The sequence below is a fragment of the Fusarium sambucinum genome, chromosome I (genome assembly GCF_050947815.1).
Source record: "Fusarium sambucinum isolate potato_lamoka chromosome I, whole genome shotgun sequence".
Lineage (NCBI taxonomy): Eukaryota > Fungi > Ascomycota > Sordariomycetes > Hypocreales > Nectriaceae > Fusarium > Fusarium sambucinum.
The window spans coordinates 10,517,196-10,538,991 of NC_139294.1; the positions used below are offsets into that span (position 1 = coordinate 10,517,196).

Below are 21,796 nucleotides of genomic sequence, written 5' to 3' on the forward strand. Positions count from 1 at the left end.
CAGTCGTTATACTGAGAAACCGAGTCACCATTTTAGTTGCCGGGGCACTGAGACTGGACGTGTCCGGGCTGCTGGCACTTGTAGCAGATCTTCTCACCACCAGCGGACTCCTTGGGGCAGTCACGGGAGTAGTGACCAGACTCGCCACAGTTGTAGCACTTCATGCCGTTGACACACTCGCCTGTGTATTTGGTCAGTCAAAATCAAACCACTCACGATCACTAGACACTCACGAGACATGTGGCCGAAACCACCGCAAGAGTAGCAGGTCTTGCCGGCGCCGCCCTGCTGGAAACCACCACCACCGCCGTAGTTGTTACCGTAAGAGGACTTCTGGCAGTTACGGGCAATGTGGCCGATCTCACCACACTGGAATCTGTTAGCTCAAGTCTATAAGGAGACAATGGTAAACTAACCTTGTAACATTCAGTGGCCTGGCCGCTACCGCCGCTCATGGGGCAATCGCGGGAAATGTGGCCGGGCTGGCCGCACTTGTAGCAGGACTTGTTGTCCTTCATAGGCTCAGTGCAGTCACGGCCTGTAATGAGTTAGCGCTTATTGCTTGAAGTGGGAATCGGAAACATACTCATGTGGCCCTCGCCTATAGTCAGATATGTTAGTCCAGAGAATTCTAGCAATTGCCGGAGTGAGTAGCTTACCACCACAGTTGTAGCTGAGAGGTTGATTAGCATGTTGTTCTTCTAAGAATCGAGATAACTTACCACTTAGCGGGACCCTTGGTGGGGCAGTCGCGGGCCTGGATATAATAGTCAGTATGTAAATAGAAATGAGCTGAGGCACTCATCGTACCTGGTGAGCGGTAGAACCGCCTGAGAAATGTTAGCATAAATTCAGACTTAAGGTCAAGATAATGGATAGCGAGATGCGGCATAGGTGCCTCAGCCGAGCCCGAGGGTCCGCATCTCTATGCCAAGCCAAAACTGCCCTAACGCAAAGTCGCGGCACGAGACCAGTTCGGTGCAAAAGGAAGTCAAGGGCAAGCCACAGCACCAATGTCGCTCTAGGAGTGCTCCAAAATAGTGCGCCACTTCTTTAGACCGAGACCAAGTGCGACGACCCGTAAAGGCAATTTGACGTGCAATATGTGTTGTAAGGAATTTGAGACTTACAAGAGTAGCAAGCGCCACGGGGCTGCTGCTGCTGTTGCTGCTGGAAGGAATCCATTTTGAGAGATTGAGATGTTGTGTGAAGGAGTTTCTGAGGTTTTGGAGTTAGTTGAGGAATCAAAGGTCGAGTTAAAGCTGTAAAAGTGCTGAAAGAGCTAGTGCAGTCAACCGGCGCCAGCACCGTTTGAGGCAAGAGATAAACGAGGGGCAGACGAGTGGTGACGGAGAAGAGAGGGGAAGAACGAGAGCCTTGTTGATGCCACTGAGAAAAGGGAAATTTTCTAGCCCGAGGCAGTAAGCGAAGAGCCATTGTGATATGATTCACTGTTTGTTGGCTTTTGCAATTGAAGCTGTAATGTTGTTGAAACCCTGATTCACTGTTGAAAACCAGCGACTGTTGTTGCTAAGTCCACACAGAGTAACAGAAGCTCTTGAATCCACTCTAGATGGATCCTGATAGCTGAAAGTGGTAGGCGGGGGCGGGGTGCAGAGATTTCTAATGGCGGGCAGGTATGGGAATTTTCTCCCAGGATTTTTTTCAAGCGAGCAAAGTTCAAAGGCGAGCCCGTGCAAGAATAGCAGAGGTGGGCGTTGTAGGTGAAGGAAAGATGTTGAAATACAGCATAACAAAATTGAAAACATACCGTAAAGTGGAATTTGTCTGCGGTTGCTGAGGAAAACTTCAAATCAGAGGATTCGAAGAAAGTCGTTGGTTGTTGTGTGAAGGAGAGAGTGAGCCGAATCGAGTTTGAGAGTTGAGTTTTGATACGCTTTGACGAGTTGGGCTTTGAGCTCAGGTTTTTTGCAGGAGCGGGTCAAGGGTCACTTTCCTCCCCCAGTCCCAGTGCATTTCTCAATCCACAGTGGACTCGCTTACAGGGCACAAATCGTTGGTCCTTCCGCTGCAGGCCTTGCTATCCGTCCCTTGCAGCGCGTACCTCCACTAACAGAGCACATCTATCAGTATCGAAGAGCTAGATCTGACACTGTGTGATCAATCACACGACCATTTCTTTTCTACTTGACGTCGACTAATCTGCCTCTACCCGAACAAAATGATTCAGGTATATTGGAGTGTCATTGTGTAAAGAGAAGATTGGCTCGGTTATCGAAAACATCATCTTCCTTGAGACAGATCAAGTAAGTGGTGCATACTGCTTCAGTCTGACAAGGCGTTTATCGTCAGATACCATCTGAGTTGGCGGTTACACGGCGTCTACTACGAAGCACAAGCCTTGTTGAAGTTGTACAAGATGATGCAACGATCTAGAATCGGAGTTGAGGTGCGACTGATTAGGCTATTGGTCCTTTGTATCACTTGGAGCTGTCCACACTTGAAGCCTACTGACACTTTTACGGTGCCCCTAGCATGTTACTGTCTAGAGACCACGGTTATAGTTTTCAAAGCTTGCAACCAACTATCAACTACAATACCACTTCTGTCGTAAGAACTGAACTTCCAGCCATCGCAACTCCAAAGCAAACATCAGAGACCAAAACATGCATTGTCAACTGACCACTGTAACGTGATAAAATGCAGTTGCCCTAACCATGCACAGTCAGGACGAGATCGTCACAGACGGCGCGACCGCACAGATGGGGCAAAGAGGGACCGCTAACTTGTTCAAGCTTAGGTTCAAAAGCTATAACCTACCTATCGCAGCAGATCAAGATCGGCAAAACACAGGGTAACTTAACAACAACAACTTCACGAAGAGCTCAAGTTACCTGCTGGTCGATAAATACAATGGAATGTGTTTTCTCTAGGATATAGCCTTAATCTCTTGGCATTATCCGATTCGATTCCTTGCATTACAGCAAACATGCGGTACTACCAAAAAATCGGAGAATTGTACTCAGTGGGAAGTCATATAGACACAACGCATTGTGCAACACCTTCGCTTAGTTTCTTCAACCACGACATAATCTGACAGGCACTGATACTTACCAACAAATATCGCTCACTAATAGGAGTGGTGAATGAAAGTATTGATTCTTTGTGGTAAGTTAACCAAGTTGATTTGGGATATTGAAGGAAATCAAACAACACAATAGAGTACTAGAAAGGTAGCTTCCTGAATAGACTGCGGAGGCTTAATGATTTCTGATGGTTTCTATGATTATAAAATCACCTAGGGGATATAACTAGAATATAGAGTTGCGAAATATTCACGATCGAGTTTGACTAACTTCAGGGAGCATTAATAAGTTGAGGTTTGGACAATGTTTCCATCGTTCAAGAAACAACCAAATTGTTTCAAATGAGTATTACGCTTCGATCAGTTAAATCTAACTGTAATTTAGTAATCGTTTTAGAAGGGTAGGTTTGGTGAAGGCAGGATTATAGTGCCCTGGTTGCTGGTGATCTGCCTAGACGTCCAGAATATGCGTTTGTTCGCCATGGCTTTTGTTTTGAAATTATTGACGTTTTGCATCAGTTTCTGCAACCTTGTGCGTATGCTTATCGATCCAATTTTCAGTTTTACAAGCAATGGCAGGCTTATCCAAGCTTATCCACTCTGACAATTCGAATAACTTTACGAGAATGGACAATATTCAACATAAACTTTGTGTCATGTTTATACCCCTCAAACAATATTCGCAGTCGCCACGTTCCCAAACTCTACCGTTTGTAAGGACAATCAAACAAATAGCATGGCTTGCGCCTAGGTTCCGCTCTTCTTTCCAACCTGCATCCAAAATCTCTAAGAGAGGGTGGCTTCAGGCCCACGTTGTTGTGTGGCTACGGAAACCCAAGTGAGACCCGGTACGCTGCGACTTGGATCCACGACGGAACAACTGGCCATTCCTGGCAGATGGCATGGGGTTTGAGCCTGAAAGAGTTCGGAGAATGGGTTGAAAAGTGGGAGATGGAGGGCTCCCGGATGGCCATCCTCAACGCGAATGGGCCACCAGACAGAGCTGAATTCCACGGCGTTATGGTACTTCCCAAGCGCCGCCTCAAACGGGCCTACAAGTGCGATATTGAGGACCTCGACAAGTGGGTGGCAGGTAAGGATGACAACGGTATATCCAGGGTTGTCAGTTTTCGTATGTACGGAGAGTTGGACAACAGAAGATATTGTGTTTTAATCCACGAGAACAAAGGCAATGAGCGATGGGCACTGGAACATTCCGAGCCAGGCTTGATGCCAGATTCGAGCTGGGTCTCCGAATTCAACTATCCGCACGTATCACGACAATTTCTACACCCTGCCAAGCTCTTCATGGCCGACGATGGTGTGATTACACCCCTAATGACTGACATGAGCATGGGGGGTTGGTCAGCCGCAATTCGCCTCAATCAATCAGCGATGGCTAAGGAGATCGATAGGCAACGCCATCAGTGGTTCATACCGGTCGACATACAAGGAGCCTCAGGTTTCGGCAAGACACAGTTCAACGTCGTCTTGGCTGAACGCACGAGATGTCAGCCTCGAGTATGGGCAGCGCATGGACAGACTTCAGGCTTCAGGAACAACAAGAAGGCTAAAAAGGAGCTGGATAAAATCATGAAGGATTTCATCAAGCATAACGGCATTCGACAAGCCCAAATATCCATCGGAATGAGGGGCCACGCCTTCCTCGAGCGAAGCTACACATATGCCGAATCAGCTTACGGCACCGTGAAACCCCATGATGTTCCTCCTCGAGGGTATCAGCAAGATGTTTCTATACGCAGCCGTCGAATGGTGCGTTGATCAATACATGGTTACATACGACACACCTGTCTACAAGCTTCTGGGTTATCGCAAAGCCTTCGACAAGCGAGTAGAAGACATCACCATCCAGCATCTGCTTGATCACACATCAGGATACGACCGAAATCAATCTGGAGAAGCCGCCTTCGAATTCGGCAAGGTTGGACTGCAACTACAAAACAATGGCACAGAACCCGCCACTCTTCACGACTTGATCGAATACAAGCTAAAGAAGAGGCTCGATTTCAACCCAGGCGAGCGTATGGTTCACTACGGCTCCCTACTGTTGGGTGCAGTAGTAGCGAACCTTACTGAGATGCCCTATGTGGATTTCCTAAAGAAACACATCCTCGATGGCCTTGATGTGTCACTGTTCGAGACTGACTCAAGGGCTCACTTCAAGGATAAGGTTGTTCAACAAGGTTTGCAGACTGGTCTTGATGCCAGATACCCCGGAAAGGGGGAGTATGTGTCTGGAGTATATGGAGGAGACGGTGCCATCAAGGAAGAAACCGCCGCTGCCTTTTCTCTCCGCGCAAGCGCTACCAGTGTGATGAAGTTTGCTGCCCGGCACTGTAAGTACCCCAATAACCTTTCTCATAACGAAACAAAGCTAGCATATATATCTACAGCCGTTGCAAGAATTGGTAAACGCAAGGATGGCTACCGCAGGGGAGGAATAGAAGGCGGTTACGCCTATGTCGAGACATACGGTGATTTCGACTTTGCCATTCTCTTTAACACAAGGGATTTTGCTTCCAAGAATGCGGTTTTGGACCTTGCTCACGACAAGATTCGGAATTTTATCGATCGAACCGTTGCGGGAGAAAAGGTATGGTCCATATACGCTCACCTGGAATCCTGGGCCCGAAGTCTTCGACAAGGTCCCTGGACTGGAAGGGGTACCCCTAGAATCTTTGGAGCATCTGCCCGATTGTACCCAGAAGGAATTGAATGAGATCATGCACGATAGAAAGGACCTTGATTAGTACAGATTGCGGTCTGCAAGTTATCGCGGGTAGAAAGGGGAATTGGGGGACATGGTAAAAGAGATGGGTTTGTCTAGATTGTCATTATTATTTATTATGGTAGAAATATGCCTTCAATCTGTTATCTTTCCGTTGCTTGCAGTCCTAGGACTCATCCCCATCCCGCCCAGGCCAAAGAAGCTTCTTGCGAACAATTGCTGATACCATTCCATACAGCACAACGAACCACATAATGACCAGCATTACCGTCATAACGCTTGCAACCCACTGAATTCCTTCACTCTCAAGCTCTTGCCCAATGTTTCCTGTAGCAAGGGTGAAACCGATGTTGGGGAAAACAAGAGCCCACCAAGTCATGCTAAACTGCAGCTTGCGCTTGAACGCAGATGACAGTACAGAAAGGAGGGCGAATCCAAAGAACCAGAACCCAACACACCATATCCATATGCTAAGCCATAGTGCTATTATCCTGAGAACCTCTTGTGCCATCGGGTGCATCGCGAAATAGCCATAACCTTCCGGAAGTGCCCTGGACATGCCAATGATAGCCACAGAGGTGTATCCTGCAGGACCGACAGCAATAAACATACCAGGTCGCATCGCTGGCGCTGGTAATCCATCTTGCATCAGTCTACCCACGTACAACGGGTATATGAGGAATGCAACAGTCCATCCGAGGCCCTGGAAAGTCACGCCAGCCACCAGCATCGACATTCGATGTTCCAAACTTTGCGTAGACATGAGAGATGACGCAAGGGTTCCGGTAAGCATAATTGGGAAGATGGGCAAAATCCAAGCGGGTGTCATGGAATGAATAGGAAGATGAGCTCCAGTAAAGAGGACAAAGTACTGGACTATAGCCGATAAGATGGTGACACCAGCATAGATCCAGAAACACACCCTCAGCGCATCAGCCAGCCAGGGCCCTGCCGAGGGAACACCATAAGCACCTGCATTCGATATGATAGTCGCAATGCTGAGCAGGGAGCACGGGAAGAAGAGACTCTCAGTCGGATGCATCAAACTCTTCTTCAGTGCATTAGGCGTCGTGGTAAACCGCAAAATAAGACCTGAGACGAGACAGAGGAATAGTACTATCGTCAGGATATAGTAAATCTTCCCGATAACCTCCAGCCCTCGAAACTTGTGTGGTGTAGAATGCAGCAACAGCGCAATACCGCCCGTGCTCATAACAAAAGTGAAAAAAGCCCAGGTCAAATGCTTGATGCGTTCTTTTATGCTGACTTTTTGCGATGACTTGAATCGTTTTTGGCCGGCGACTCGAGTGTGGCCTTCTTTCCAGTTGTCGTTGTCCATATCCTGGACGCGCTGTTTAAGGTCGAGCCGACCATCTCCTTCAATCGAGAAGGACATTTTGGGACACGGTTATTGTTAAAGAATCATGAAAAAGGAAGAAAGGCAACAGATTCAGTGAAAATTAATATTTGGAAAAACCTGGTCGAGATCAAGTCTATGTAAGTGGTTTGGCATATCCACTGTTTGCGGTTCATTGATTACGGTAGCGGGCTTGCTGATGGGTCATCATCGCCAACCAACCGGAGACTGTGTCTCGATCATATCGAAACTTAATATGTAAGGCCTCAATTTATCAGCCGATTGCCAAGCGATTGCCAAGATTTTTATACGATGCCTTCAATGTACGTTACGTGTCTTTGAGAAAAAAAAGATAGAATCGCGATTGGAAAAATTAAAGATATCGTCATCTTCTACTTGGTGAGGTCCCACCATGAGTTCACAACTCCATAATATCAAGTCATGACGTGCATTATCCACCATTTGTAACAGTTCCACATACGCATTGACATACAAACTCAGACGATGCGGTAGTTGTAATAACCGGACCGATCTCCAACGCTGAGATACTCGTTCTCATCCGTAAGAGCGTCGAAAACGCCAAAATTCCTGGTCTCTTTCCATGGGTTCATAACATCCTCTATCAGCGAAACGTATCCAATTCTACGATATTCTCCCCTTTCTGGCCCCCTAACGAGAACCAACGTATGAGCGTTTGGATGCCCATTAAGGCCAATTCGACAATAGATGACAGCTAGGTGGACGTCGATTTCCTCATCAGACACCACCGAAGGAACAGCGTCTAAATGGGCCATTGTCATTTGCATCTCAGCGCGTGCTTCTGCCGCAGCGCCCGTCCGATTTGGCAGTGATACATAATTTCGCATATACCGCAATTTGCCCCCTGGCACAAACTCAGCAGCTTGTTCTGCGGTGAGACGATTCGAAAGATCTATCAGCACCATGCCGAGGCGGGCTTTGATCAATGGCCCATGAAATACCAAGTGGCCCCCAGACACGGGGCCAAACTCGGAGCTTACAGCCTCGACTGATGCCTCCCGGACAGTACCCACAGCAACCCATGGCTCTTCCTTCGGCAGCAGGTTGACATTTATGTCTCCCATGCTGACTGAAAACTTCCCATTCCAGTTCGGTGCTGGCTCAACTGAAGCCCAGGACCATGAAGGACCACGATAGAGTTGCGGTGGTAAAACTTTTCTCCCGTCAGTAACAGACCATAAAAGATCCTGTGGGATGACTTGTCGCCATATTCCTGCCAGGTATGAGCCAGGAGGGAGCTTTGCAAAGCTTTGATATAAAGCTGCGATCCCGGCAAAGGCTACAAGGCGATCGGATTCGAAGGTGAGATCCCGCGACGTGTATTCCTGCAATAGTTCATGCCATACTCGAGCAAGAGTTTCCGGGGACTCGTTTGTAAGCGAGTATAGAGCTCCAGGCGCCATAGCGTGAACGTAGTTTCGATCGACATCAAAGCCATATGCTTCGCAAGTCTCGTTTGCAGCGTAACCTTGAGACTTCATATTCGTGGCTGATGTCCACCAAAGTTGGTCTCGGGCCACATGGATTGTTCTAGTTGACAGAATCCATTCCTGGAACGTCCAACCTCGACGAAATAGGGGTTTTGAAAGAACTTCGTCGCAAAAACCAGATTGAATTATAATTCGTATAGGCCCTGATGGGATTTCGTCCTCGAAGCCTGTCCATGATGGAGTGATCTCACATGGGTGCCTGAGCATTGTGGTCTGCTGCTTGAGTCCTGCGGCCGAATCCTCCGCAGCAGTAGCAGCGATGGTGACATATGACTGAGAATACACAGACGCCATGCGCGCAGCTTCAGCTTGCCAGTCATCCTTGGAGTCCTGTATAATGCAGAGGGAATCTATCCACATGTACTCCATTCTGATGTCGTTTGCTAATTTGATGGCGTCTTGAAACGTAGCCGGAATAGATGCGAACGGAATGTTGTCATGAAATGCCGATTCCCGAGCTTCCAATAACTTGAGAGGCTGCACGGCACCCCAGCGATGAGTGAGAGCGACATAGCGTGTCGAGGGATCAAGATTGATGGAATCCACTAGTCTGACTTTAGGATCACCTCCGGGACTTGATGGCTGGCAATGAAGAAGCCTCGTAGGCAACTGAGGGCGAAGGTCTGAAGTCGCGGTTGATGATTCCAGCCAGCGGCGAATTCGTAAAAGTGACTGTTGCCGGTCAAACATGGGTTTCCATATAGCCCTATCATCTTCGTTCCCAAGGTCTGCAGTCGTTAGTTCTGTTAGAATATAAACGAAGAAAGCTGACTTACTAATGGCTTTAAACACTGTAAATCTGTGAAAGGTAACACCTCTCCAATTGTGTCCTGACCAAGTGACATAAATGATCGCAAAGGAGAATATACCAGTATGGGCTACTTGGGACTTGATGGTTGGAATGCCAATGAGATCCTTCTTCTTTATCTCGTCTAGATTTGAAGGGTGATATATAAACCCCTCAATAGTCAACCTTTCCCAGATCATGGCACAAAAGACGCATCTATCTGCCGATTCTTCCAAATCTTGCAGGCTGTGGTGAAGATATGGCGCTAGGGCTTCTTTTTCTAGATCTTTGTCCAGCCTGACTTTCCACTCGGTGTTTCCCCCTTTACCAAGGCTTTGGGTCATAAACCATGCGGCCTCACTGTCGACAAGATCATGCTGGACCAGAATATTCGAAGGCACGTAGTGTCCCTGGAAGATGCCGACACATCTTGCGCAGAAAGTTGATGGTGGCATTATGACAAGTCGGTTCGAAATACTCAGGGTCAAGTCAGGGACTTGATCGGCTCACGAGAGGAGGCAGAAGTCATTGAAGGAATGCCAACAGTATTTCTGGTTGACCAATGGATGCCCCTTGGACCCTGGACGGGCGCCTGCATCTGCAGGTCGCAGCCTATATGCAACATTTCGAGAGCATGGGGCTATTTAGTGCCAGAGCCCGGAAGGTGCAATTCGAATGGAGGTCGTGATGAGAGTCGGCATGGTATAATTTTCATGTTGATGATAATAGTTTCAGATCAGACGTCATTTGTCTTGCTTGGTGGGAGGTCGCTTTTTTAGCTGCAGCCAATTTCAAGGCCTGTAGCGCTGGACTTTAGTGGGCAAACAGCACTACCGACCCTGGCGTCTGAACTCTGAACCTGCCTCAACACCAAACCTTCTTATTGTAATCTTCCCCTATTTTCTTCAAACAACGAGGCCCAATCTGGTTTCTTGGATAAAATATTCTTTAAAGCGCTGCTAGCCTTTAGAGTATTTTGAAAGTCAGTCTTCTCTTTTTCAGGTGTTATGGATAAATTCCTTATAAAAGTACCAACGCGAACAACGCGAGCAAGTGCAGCCACTGCCTCACGAAAGATCACTTCTCAGCTGGAACCTGATGACGAGTTGGCTGTTCCTGTTGCAAAGCGCGCGGTGAAACGCCCTTCTCCCCGCCCAGACGAAGATTTTGACGCGTCTGAATCAGAAAGAGACGCGACTCCTGAAAAGGATATCAAGCAACCTGCACCAAAAAAGAGAAAAACACAGCCTTCAAGGAGTAAAGCTGAAAACTCCAAGATCCATGAGTCCCTGTTTTCTTCGAAAGGAGAGACAAGTCCAACGCCATGCACTCCTCCATCCAGGCAACACCAGATCACATATCACCGACCATTGTTGCTGAAAGGGTCCTCTTCTCGTCAAGCGCTTCTCAAATGGTTCGACGGTGTCAGCACCAAACGTTCAATGCCATGGCGCAAGGCCTGGATAAGTCCAAAAGACCACGGGCAGGATGAACTTCGGGATCTTTTAGAGCGACGAGCATATGAGGTCTGGATCAGTGAGATCATGCTACAGCAAACACGAGTGGCCGTAGTCATCGACTATTGGAACAAGTGGATGGACAAGTGGCCTACGATTCATGATCTCGCTGCTGCAAGTTCCGATGATGTTCTTAGTGCTTGGCGTGGGTTGGGCTACTACAGCAGAGCCACAAGGATCCACGAGGCAGCAAAGCTTGTGGTGGGCGATTCAGCCATGAAAGGACTTCTGCCATCTGATACGCAAAACCTTGAAGCCAAGGTCCCTGGTGTTGGAAGATACACTGCCGGTGCCATCTCATCCATTGTCTTTGGAAGGGCGGCGCCTATGGTGGACGGAAACGTTTTGCGAGTATTGAGTCGACAACTTGGACTATTTGGAAACGTCAAGACGAACAAGACTGTCATTGATACGCTATGGGCTGCTGCTGACGCCCTCGTGAAGGCTATCGCGCGAGATGGAACCGAAAAACAGGAGGATGAAGAAGTTGAGACAAGTGATCGACCAGGGAGATGGGGACAAGCACTTATGGAACTTGGAAGTACTATCTGTGTTCCTAAACCGAATTGTTCCGAGTGTCCCATCACTTCAACTTGTCGCGTTTACGCCGAAGGAAAAACGCTAGTCTCAAGTAAAGACCGAGGCGCAAAGATTGGAGATATCGAGGACTTGTGTGACCTCTGCGAATCTTTCGAAGAAATCTTGGACGAGACAGAAGTCAAAGTGGAGGACACCAAAGCTTCGAAAAAGACCACAGCTAAAGGAGGCAAGCAGATGACACTCTCGGCATTCGCATTCAAGGGGCCGACTGAAGACAAACCAGTTACGCCCGAGATGAAAGCAGCCATGAGTCCCCGCGACATGGAGACTATTGTCGATCACGCGCGCAAATTCCCACTCAAGGTGATCAAGAAAGCCGTGAGGGAAGAAGAAACTTTGGTATGCGTGATCCGTCGAGATGACGGCCAGTACCTGATTCAGAAACGCCCAGAAAAGGGGCTTCTGGCTGGTCTGTGGGAGTTTCCGAGCCATATCCTCCAAGACGTCAAGGATGGCAGCACTCCAGCGAAGAGACGATCAAAAGCGCTGGCACATGTCTCCAAGCTCGCCAGCGAACACGGAGACAAAGCAGTGAAACCCAAGCATGTGGCCGAATTGGGCAGTGTGCCCTGGCTTTTTTCTCATATAAAGCTTACGATGCACGCCCATCTCTTTACAATTGAGGACGGTGGTTTGGATGAAACTGATTCATTGACTAAGGATCGTTTGAGGTGGGCCACAAGTGAAGCAGTTGACGCAGAGTCGATGGGAACCGGGATGCGTAAGTGCTGGGCGCTCGCACAAGATCGGGAATAAGAAACAATATTAGTTGTAATACCATTTTTAGATGTACTGTATCAGCTTAGAGTGTATAGAAGACTTATATGTAGCACGAGATCGGAGCATTGTTAGCTACTAATAAGACAAGTCGGCTTCCCTTGATCATGTCAGTGGTATCTGACTTGGTACTGAACGTCCAATGAATGTGTTAGTCTTGCGAAATAAAATATCGGATTAGTTCAATATCTTTCAGTATGACTCAACTCTAATAAAGCCAATTGCTATGCTTGAAAGAAAGATTATGGTCATCATGATAACTGCCATGTCTCATCATGAGTTGTCAAGGTAATCACGTGGGGCCGCGCTGTCACGTCCAAAGTAGAAATCGCCGCGTTAGGCAAAATGTGGAGACGCGTTGACACTGCATCACGACAGACTCAACCGTCACACATCATCCAAGTCAGAGAAAAGTCAATTCAAGATATGTTTAACAGTTTGTATAGAAAAAGATGACAAGTTGGTTTGCCTCAGGCCGTCCGGCCATTCTTGATGCCATTAACAGCGCCTGCGACTTGATTGATCAGCGGATTTCATCAGGTACGTCACACTGACAAGGCATGATGGAATATAGCTAACGGTCCAGATCTTGAAAAAACAAAACAAGAGCTCGACGAGGCTCTAAAACAGCGAGATGACAATGCGTCCCGTATTACTGAATTAGCGGATGAAAATGCCAGATTAAAGGAACAATTGCAGCAACAAGCATCTACCAAGCCTGCTGAAAGCACCGAGCAGACCCAGACGTCGCCTCCCCGCAACCCCTCTGGAAATGCAGACGAAATAGACTGGAAGTTCGAGTGTGCTAAAGTGAGCCACAAGTTCAAGGCACTGTCGGAAACCTTCAAACAAGCAAAGGATGCCTTGCGTAAAAGGAAGGAAGAAAGAGATCGATGGTGCAAGCACGCCACGATGTTGGAGGAGAAGCTCAAAACGACAGAGAGAGAACGCGGTGTCAATGTTACAGAACGCGAGAACAGAAACACCAGAGCGAAAACACTTCCCGCCCCAAGAACGACAGAAGAAGCTGCGCCCAGTCCCGGCACTAGCTTCACTTCTGAGGCTGGTATGGATCAAGCCGACCTGGAACTCCCGCCCTTGGCTGCTGCTTCTCTCCAAGACAACAACCAGCCACCTCCAGATACTACGGCTGCTAACCCAAGCTCAGACGCGACAGAGAGCGACACAGAGTCAAGGCACGATAATAACGAACTGCCAGAGTTGCCGCTCCAGAATTACGTCAAAATCAAGGAAGAGCCATCATCGGATCCAATCGTCATATCTGAAAGACAGGTGCAGAAAAGGAAGCGCGACAACGATGAATCCAACGATGTACCTCTACAAAGGGTCAAAGTAGAGGAAGATGAACACTCCTCAAGTCCAATAGACCCGCTGGGATCTGCCCCTTTACCTCCGCACGAAAGCCTGGACCTGGGAAGTGGTGTTTCCCCGCAGCTTTTGACACCTCGAAAACGTCGGGAGCTGGAAGAGTCGCAACGGCAAGAGGAGATTAAAAGCGAAGCATTTGCAACAGCAACGACAACTCCCCGAACTCTCTTTGTCAGGCCGGATCCTCCAGAAATAGCTCGTCTAATCGAACGAACTTCCGCACTTACACCAATGAGCGTGAATCGTAGAGTGGTTCGGCCAGGTAAAGAAAAGCCCATCACACCCCTCAGAAAGGGGCTGGATCGCGGTATCTCAACCTTGGCCGATGACGGAGAAGCCTACAGGCAGAACAAAGGGACGGATGCAACCCCCAAGGGGAAGCTGAATGCGCTATTGAACAATTCTGGTGCGCAAGATGCGCCTGCTGCTCGATTGACTCCCCGGTCGGCTGCGAGGCCAAACACCATAGCAGAAGATCTCGCAATCCCAGGGCGGCGAGTGCTTCCATTTGAAGCGGCGGGCCGAGCTAAAGCCAGACCTCCCGTTCAACAGATGCTTACGCCTAACCGAACACCAGCCGCAGCTTCTACATCCAAGGTTACACCGCAAAACACAAGATCTCCGCTAGCCTCTAAGCAAGGAGCGCAATCAGGGCTGCGGCACAAACCACTTTCTCAACTGCGTCTGGATGATTTCAAGATCAACCCCCAGGCGAACGACGGGCATGACTTTGCATATACGGACGTTATACGCGATAGGGACGAGAGGTCTCGAATGCAAGGATGCACCGAAATGCACTGCTGCGGAAAGAAATTCCGGCACATCGCCGAATCTCAGCGTCCAAACCCTCCCCTCACAGCTGCCCAACGTCAAGAAGAGCAGAAGTTGTTGGAAGACTACTTGGGTGATAATGCATACAAGCTCGGAACCATGGACAAGAAGGAACGCGATGAGTTATGGGTTGAAGCCAAAACCCAGGAGCTTTCCAATAAGTACAATACGCACCGATACAACTACTCAAGAATGCAAAGCCCTCCAGGATATTGGAACGCAGACTTCCCAGATACGCAAGAATTACAGCAGGAGAGATTAGAGGCTGCTCGGAGAGAAAAGCAGACAGTCAAGGATAGACATCGGGAGGCAATGAGACCAGGTGGTAGGTGGCTGTTTCGTGATGAGTAACTTTGGGGGAGTTTATGATGTTTGAATTAGGAGTTTAGCGAGACTGGAAAATGTCGATATCCCCAAGTTTAGTAATTAAAGCAGCGTTTGAGTTGACGTTTCTAGTAGTCTTTGCTATGATCTAGTTCGATATGAGTCCATTAGAACTTATTATAACATCGTTGTATTCGTTTAAAACCCGGGCTACTAGGATAAGGATTCCATCACTCGTAACCGATTCAACTCACACGTTTTACATGGATGTCACTTACAATATCGATCCAAGGCAGGGATCAAGATGAGCGATGCCGGGGCTTGAGCTGGTCAGAAGTGGAGCACAGTGGTTCAGTGTGGAATCAACTTTCTGCCTCAGACAGCAACATTTGCCTCGAGTTGAAGGGTCTAAATTGTTGGTTGGCTCGTGCAGTACCTGCTCATATTGCGGCTCGACTTTCGTCTCAGTGCGCTCATAGGTCATCAGCTCAGTACTAGACGCCAGACGCCGCCCGGCCTCAGGTTGGATAATTTTATTCTCCAATACCGCCCTGGCCTTGTGCCTGTGCTGCACCATTTTACGCTACGCCTACCTGACCTCACCTACCTCACCTAACTATCGCAACGCAACTTCAAGCGTGCACCCCCCGTTTTGCCTGACGCAACTCGGCCAAATACGCTCTCTCCTTCCTTCCTCAGTGCGTCTACTCTTCGGTTCCGACCTTTCTTGTTCTGGATTTTATTGGCTGCATTTTCACTTCATCTTTGTGCTTGTGCTGTACGGCTTTGTTAACCCACCATCAGGCGCCTTTGTTCTCCTCTATCCCAACAGACGTTACCCATCTTACCTACTTTTTTTGCGGTCATATTAGGCCGTCTTGCTTCTGGTGTCGCGTCGCAACGTTTCTCGCCCATCGCTTTTTGAAAACACCGACAAACTGAAGCCCGACGACTTCGAATTTTGCTCTGTCCGCAAGAGCAGACTCACACGCTGTCTGCTAGGGTGTCGCACCAACTGGGCGACTCCCGTCCTCACTCAATCCCCAAGCCGGCACGATGAGTAACCGCCATCTGCCGGCTGGGCAGAATATACAGGGAGGATCTGGTATCCTAGGCACCGATATTGTCGGCGGTCCCGGAGGGCCTCGCCGGAGGCAGCCTCCTCCTCCCTTTGTTCCTCAGTCCCAGTACCAGCAGCAGCATCACCAACATCACCATCAGTCCGCAACTCACATGTATAACAACTACATGAACTACAGCCAGCCGTATTATGGATACCCGCCGCAGTATCAGGGAGTTCACTACCCCAACAATCAGTACCCCAACGCGCAGTATCAAGGTGGACAATACCAAGCTGGGCAGTTCCAGAATGGCCAGTACCAAAACGCACAGTACCACAATGCCGGAATACCTTCACCCGGTGGTTATATGTCTTACCAGCAGCAGCACTACGCACGATCGCCGCCCGCTATGAACCAATTTGTTCCCATGTCTGGTGTGAGCGTCCCTCCGAGTTACGCAACCCGCCCAGCTCAGCAACAATCTCCCGCTCTGCCGACTCCCTATCAGCCTCCTGCTCCGGCCTCACTTCCACCCCAGACTCCTACTTCAACCCACTCGTCGCAGATAGTTCCCACTCCAACTCCTCCGGTCCCGCAGGAGACTGAGCCAGCTCCCCCCGCTCCTCCTGTTGCCCCTGCTGAGCCCCCACGAGAGCCTTCGCCCGCTCCTGCGCCCGCTCATGTTCTTTACCCTGCTCCTACTGCTGATGTTGCTACTACCCTCGCTCCCGCTCCGAGCGAGCCATTCCGTGCACCTGTAAGTCTCGGACTTTCGATGTATCAAATACAAACTAACAACGCTCAGCTGCCATGGTACTCTCACCCTGACGAAAAGTTTCCAGTTCGAACTACAAAGTCTCGAAGATGGAGGAGGCGTCTCAATGCGGACAGTGCAAACGTTTCTCTGCCAGCTATTGACCAACATAACGTTGCGGCAGAGCAGGCCAGTGTTCCCGAAGCTAGCTCTACAGAACCTTCTATCTCGGCCCATACCCCCGCGACATCAACGGCTCCATCCGAAGCTGCGGCAACTCCTCGCCAGTCTTCCGAGACTCCTGCTCCTGTACAGCAACGATCGCGCACCAACACTGCTACCAGCGCTACCTCGACTGCAACGAACCGACCTGCCACACGCTCCTCCGCTGCTCCCGCCCCTGCTCTTCCATCTCTTTCTAAGGCGAACACTAAGGATGCTAAGCCTGTACGTGCTGAAAAGCCGGTGAACGGCGACGTAGCTACCGAAAGTGCCCCTGAGCAAGCGGTCACCGCTGAGGGTTCCGACAAGCCCGCGGAGTCTGAGTCAGTCGCAGCTGAGCCCGCTCCTGCTGTTAAAGTTCCGCCTTCTAGTTGGGCGAAGCTCTTTTCGAAGCCTGCTGCTGCAGCTGCTGGAAAGACCGAGGGTCCTAATGGTGCTGCTCCTACTGACACTGTTGCTAATGGCCATGCTGCCGAAACTGTCTCGGGAACCCCGAACGGTGCTGCCCCGAGCTTCTCCAAAGTCAACGCCAACTCTGTTGCGGAGGCTATTCACACATTCCATGTTGGTCTCGCCGATCAGGTCTCGTTCCTCGAGCCCCGCGGTCTAATCAACACCGGGAACATGTGTTACATGAACTCTGTATGTCCTCGATCTTCTTTTCTTTCCGGCAACTTTGGGGCAGAACTAACAGACTACAGGTTTTGCAAGTTTTGATGTTTTGTTTGCCATTTTATGATTTCCTCAGCCAGATCAGCAAGCGCGCTGTCCACAGCTTCAAGAGCGATACTCCTCTTATCGATGCAATGTGAGTACAATTCTAAACTACAAGGCTCGAAGTACTAATATAGGACAGGATCATGTTTATGCATGAGTTCAAGACCATCAAATCTGCTGCCGGTGTTGAACCTCTACGTCTGGCTCTAAAGAATGAGGAGCTCGAACGTTACGGGGAGCCTTTCACTCCTGAATTTGTGTACGAAGCCATAAGGCAGCTTCCACGTTTCGCTAGCATGAGAGTATGTGGTTTTCCTATCTAGCAAATAATCTTACTAATGAGATGTAGCGGGGTCATCAGCAAGATGCCGAGGAATTCCTTGGTTTCCTACTACAGTCACTTGATGACGAGTGCACTACAGTCCTCAAGAACTTTACCCCCGACGAAGCGGAGCGCCAACCCAGTGCTGGCTCTGATGCTGGTGGTGCTGACGATTGGATGGAAGTTGGCAGAAAGCAAAAGTCTGCTGTTTCTCGATCTTCCGGATCTAACTCATCTAGCCCTATTTCCAGGATCTTTGGTGGTTTGTTGCGATCCGAGTTCCGTGTCCCTGGCCTTAAGGATTCCATCACTACTGAGCCTTATCAGCCTCTTCAGCTGGACATTGGATCATCTGATGTGCGCAATGTCGTGGATGCGCTCCGGGGTCTTACTCGGCCTGAGCGTCTTCAGGGAGATTTCAACTCTTCTCGCGGCAAGGAGGTTACAGCCACCAAGCAGGTTTTCATCGAGTCACTACCTCCTGTCCTCATCCTACATCTCAAGCGCTTCCAGTTCGACGCAGAGGGTAACGGAACTGTCAAGATTTGGAAGAAGATCGGTTATCCGTTGGAGCTTGAGATTCCTCGCGAAGCCTTGTCTCGGCAGAAACGCCAGACTTTGGGTGAAGAGGGAATGCCCAAGTATAAGTTGATTAGCGTAGTCTACCATCATGGAAAGAACGCTAGTGGTGGGCATTACACTGTCGATGTGCGACGACAGGAAGGGCGTGAATGGATTCGTATCGATGATACGATCATCCGCAGAGTTCGAAGTGAAGACGTCGCTGAGGGCGGTGAAGAGGAGGAAGTGAAGGACGTTCGTAAGGAGGGCCCTACGTCGGGCAACCGATTCGGTGCTGTTCAAGACGACGACGCTGGAGATGATGACGGATGGAGCAAGGTCACTGGTCCTGCTGGAGGAGCAAAGAAATGGAGCAGCGTTGCTAACGGTACCAATGGCGCCGCCAAGCCCGCCAAGCCGATCAAGGATAACATCAAGGACAACAAGGTTGCCTATCTGCTCTTCTACCAACGAGTATAAGGGGTTCTCGAGCATCTTTTCTCGAAACTATGTATTACTGTCACTGACAGCCCCCGTGCCCAAGTACAGGTCATGGAGAAGGCGACACGATTGAACACGAGCTTAACGGCCATATTTGGATGGGGAAAAGCACTATTTGAAGACGGAGTCGCATATTGGGCGGTGACGAATTAGGGAAAATCGGGATCCGGTATCTGCGGCGTATGGCGTCGAGGGTTGGATTCTTTCCCATGAATCGGAAAAAAGAGAGGAGGCGCTGGGGAGATGATGCCCGAGAGAGGCGGATCAGCCAGTGTGGAGCTCGTGTAAGAAGGGTTATGAAGGATATCTTGACGAAGACGTATTATAAACTTCTTCAACTAGATTTCCTGACAGGCGGCACAAGAGCTGACTGAAGATGGGCTTCTGACGAAGTCTTTCGCAGTAGTATATTGTACATTACAAAATTGTGCAGGCATGCATGAGATAGCTTTTCATATAAAAGAATTCACATGCGTCCAAAACCGGTCAAATGGTCATGATATGTGCAAATGAGTCAAGTCAGACGTCTACATAGGATACACGGGAATTGTCTAATCCATTGAGGTGTGGCCACCATTTCTCTAGGAGGCGGCAATTCCCTTTCAACCACCATCCTGTTGCTGCTCTCCAACTCCTTCATTCCTAATGTCCTCCCAGCCCGAGGGCCAAAAATAATTTAGTGCTTTCGGACGACAGCGATGGAGTCGAGCTCGTTCTTCTCGGCCTTCTCGGCGGCGACCTCCTCCATAAGAGGCTGGAGGTAGGGCTTGTCCTGTAGAGGGGGTGGCGAGTTAGTCGACGCTATTCATTCGTGATATATCGGGATCGTGAACTCCCTCCAATTGCCGAGGGGGGGGCCGGCAGAGAGAATAATCGGTTATAGGATTGTTTCATACCGAGGCGGAGGTAGTCCACTGGTCCTTGGGGAGGAGCTTGTGCTGGTAACTGCACTGGACAGCACGTCGGATACGGTAGATGCGCTCGTAGGACTCGCGGTTAGAAAGGCGCTTGAGGGCAGCCTGGGCAGTCTCGTTCTCCTCCTCGAGGAGATCATCGTATCTTAAAGACCCGCAGTCAGCCAAAACCATCCCAAAATTCCGCCGTTTCCATCGTTTCGAGATCCAATTGGCGGCGTAACAAGGAGGGGGGATTCGCATACTTGAGGCCCATCTGGCGGTACCCGGCAGTGTTGACGTACCAGGTAGCGGCGGGCTTGAAAAAGCGGGCGAGCCACGGCCGGCGGAGGATGAAGGGGGCGAGCGAGTACTTCATTTTGAATCGAGAAGAAGCAATTGACGTCCGGGGGTTGAAGTGTCGTCTTCGTCGTCGGTCGGAAATGGCGCGAATTGCGGATGGGCTGAGGCGAGCAATTGCAAAACTTCTGGGAGAGCTCGGGACGTCACGTGGTCTTGATGACCATTCCTTTGTCGTTCGCTGGCTGTTGGTACTCGGGCAGAAGGGGACAAAATCGATGACTAAGGTAATTTCCACAGCCTCAAGAATTTGGGGAAGAAATGTGGCTGCTAAGAGAGAACTGTGGCGCAGCTGTATCTGCACATGGCATCTGTGAGACAGTGGAGAATGACAATCAGGTGGGGGTCGTTTTTTATGTCCCGTAGGAAACCGGTTCGGGATAGAACGGCCAAAGGTTATATGAATATGTAGCAGCAAGTAAATGGTAAGATATCAAGAGAAGATACTATGATACCGAGGTGTTGTTCTATGTACAGCGTGTTGTCATACAACCTCTTTTACCTCGGACGAAACTTCTACTCGATTATATGCAGGTGTCGTCATTCCATCCCACGTTAAACAAGGGTTCGATATCGGAGCTTGTACGAGAGACCCTACAGGCCAGGTACTGGACAGGCGAGTCGCAATCGCAGCTGTTCCAACGCTCGTGCTCCGATACCACATGCAGTAAATTGTGTATCTATGCAGGTAGAAACGTCTGCTTTTTTTTTGTTAGTCTATGCTGCGCTATTTTGAAGATTAGTTCGTCTATCGTCTCCGCTAATACGACCGGCTTGCACCGGTGCAAACATGTTTGGAAAGGAATTCAGTAAGATAAGCAGGGGAAATGCCCTTCTTTGTTCCAGAGAAATGCTCCGAGATGAGTGAGGCCAGCCAAGCGTTAAGAGATTCCATGTGAAAAATAAAATGGTGAGCAGAACCCTGCAAGTGCCGATGGTGCATCAAATAGCCAGTCAACGCTCGCTTGTCCTTGGATGCAAGAAAGAATACCGAGTAGAAAGAGGTATTAGATCAGAGAAGAAGATTTAAGAGAATAGACCTTAAACTATTATGAGATGAACTTATAAGTCCTTTCTTCGCTTCATAATATTATATACAAGTTACAACAGCTAAGAACTACTTGATAGGTTTATGAGAGGTTTAATGTCAAGTCCAGTCAATAGTGTCTGGGTTTTTATGGCTCCCTTAGCCCGCCCCGTCCTGATTTCCTCCGCTGATTTCCATCCTCCGCTCTGTTTCGCCATCCAACGGGAAACTTGATTCTTCTTCCCTACTTCCTCTTTCTTATAACTTCACATATTACTCTTCACTCTCGGTCTTCTTCAGCCTCATTTTCCCTGATTTTTCGGCCCTCACCTCCCGCGTCTGCCTTTAACTTTCACCGGTTTTTCCGGTTCCAAGGCTATCGCATTTTCGACTCCCAAAGTCAATGGCCGGCGCCATTCGCTGAAGTGGGAAGCGGTCGGTCACGGCGCGTGGGAGCGAGCGTTCGTTCCCC

General features: G+C 49.3%; 8 protein-coding genes across 8 annotated transcripts; 4 read left to right on the forward strand and 4 right to left on the reverse strand.

Annotated features, from left to right (window-relative positions):
• Positions 1 to 32: 32 nt before the first annotated feature.
• On the reverse strand, positions 33 to 1,437 carry FSST1_006125 (uncharacterized protein; the record flags this gene model as incomplete). Its single annotated transcript, XM_083232464.1, has 8 exons — positions 33 to 181; positions 234 to 369; positions 417 to 538; positions 587 to 601; positions 660 to 673; positions 723 to 757; positions 811 to 830; positions 1,131 to 1,437. The coding sequence occupies 8 exons, from the start codon at positions 1,435 to 1,437 to the stop codon at positions 33 to 35; spliced, it is 798 nt and encodes a 265-aa protein (XP_083089555.1).
• Positions 1,438 to 3,943: 2,506 nt separating this feature from the next.
• Positions 3,944 to 5,817, forward strand: FSST1_006126 (uncharacterized protein; the record flags this gene model as incomplete). The annotated part of the gene is made up of 4 exons (XM_083232465.1): positions 3,944 to 4,819; positions 4,866 to 5,403; positions 5,461 to 5,660; positions 5,713 to 5,817. The coding sequence occupies 4 exons, from the start codon at positions 3,944 to 3,946 to the stop codon at positions 5,815 to 5,817; spliced, it is 1,719 nt and encodes a 572-aa protein (XP_083089556.1).
• Positions 5,818 to 5,961: 144 nt separating this feature from the next.
• On the reverse strand, positions 5,962 to 7,191 carry FSST1_006127 (voltage-dependent anion channel; the record flags this gene model as incomplete). The annotated part of the gene is made up of 1 exon (XM_083232466.1): positions 5,962 to 7,191. The coding sequence occupies one exon, from the start codon at positions 7,189 to 7,191 to the stop codon at positions 5,962 to 5,964; it is 1,230 nt and encodes a 409-aa protein (XP_083089557.1).
• Positions 7,192 to 7,649: 458 nt separating this feature from the next.
• Positions 7,650 to 9,923, reverse strand: FSST1_006128 (heterokaryon incompatibility protein-domain-containing protein; the record flags this gene model as incomplete). The annotated part of the gene is made up of 2 exons (XM_083232467.1): positions 7,650 to 9,409; positions 9,458 to 9,923. 2 exons carry the CDS (start codon positions 9,921 to 9,923, stop codon positions 7,650 to 7,652), a joined length of 2,226 nt encoding a protein of 741 aa, XP_083089558.1.
• A 552-nt stretch (positions 9,924 to 10,475) lies between these two features.
• FSST1_006129 (A/G-specific adenine glycosylase) lies at positions 10,476 to 12,341 on the forward strand (the record flags this gene model as incomplete). Its single annotated transcript, XM_083232468.1, has 1 exon — positions 10,476 to 12,341. The coding sequence occupies one exon, from the start codon at positions 10,476 to 10,478 to the stop codon at positions 12,339 to 12,341; it is 1,866 nt and encodes a 621-aa protein (XP_083089559.1).
• A 473-nt stretch (positions 12,342 to 12,814) lies between these two features.
• On the forward strand, positions 12,815 to 14,933 carry FSST1_006130 (DNA repair protein endonuclease SAE2/CtIP C-terminus-domain-containing protein; the record flags this gene model as incomplete). Its single annotated transcript, XM_083232469.1, has 2 exons — positions 12,815 to 12,902; positions 12,949 to 14,933. 2 exons carry the CDS (start codon positions 12,815 to 12,817, stop codon positions 14,931 to 14,933), a joined length of 2,073 nt encoding a protein of 690 aa, XP_083089560.1.
• Positions 14,934 to 15,962: 1,029 nt separating this feature from the next.
• FSST1_006131 (mRNA-binding ubiquitin-specific protease UBP3) lies at positions 15,963 to 19,023 on the forward strand (the record flags this gene model as incomplete). Its single annotated transcript, XM_083232470.1, has 5 exons — positions 15,963 to 16,724; positions 16,773 to 17,585; positions 17,645 to 17,751; positions 17,800 to 17,962; positions 18,010 to 19,023. The coding sequence occupies 5 exons, from the start codon at positions 15,963 to 15,965 to the stop codon at positions 19,021 to 19,023; spliced, it is 2,859 nt and encodes a 952-aa protein (XP_083089561.1).
• A 697-nt stretch (positions 19,024 to 19,720) lies between these two features.
• On the reverse strand, positions 19,721 to 20,316 carry FSST1_006132 (ubiquinol--cytochrome-c reductase subunit 7; the record flags this gene model as incomplete). The annotated part of the gene is made up of 3 exons (XM_083232471.1): positions 19,721 to 19,816; positions 19,941 to 20,103; positions 20,204 to 20,316. 3 exons carry the CDS (start codon positions 20,314 to 20,316, stop codon positions 19,721 to 19,723), a joined length of 372 nt encoding a protein of 123 aa, XP_083089562.1.
• Between the last annotated feature and the right edge of the window lie 1,480 nt (positions 20,317 to 21,796).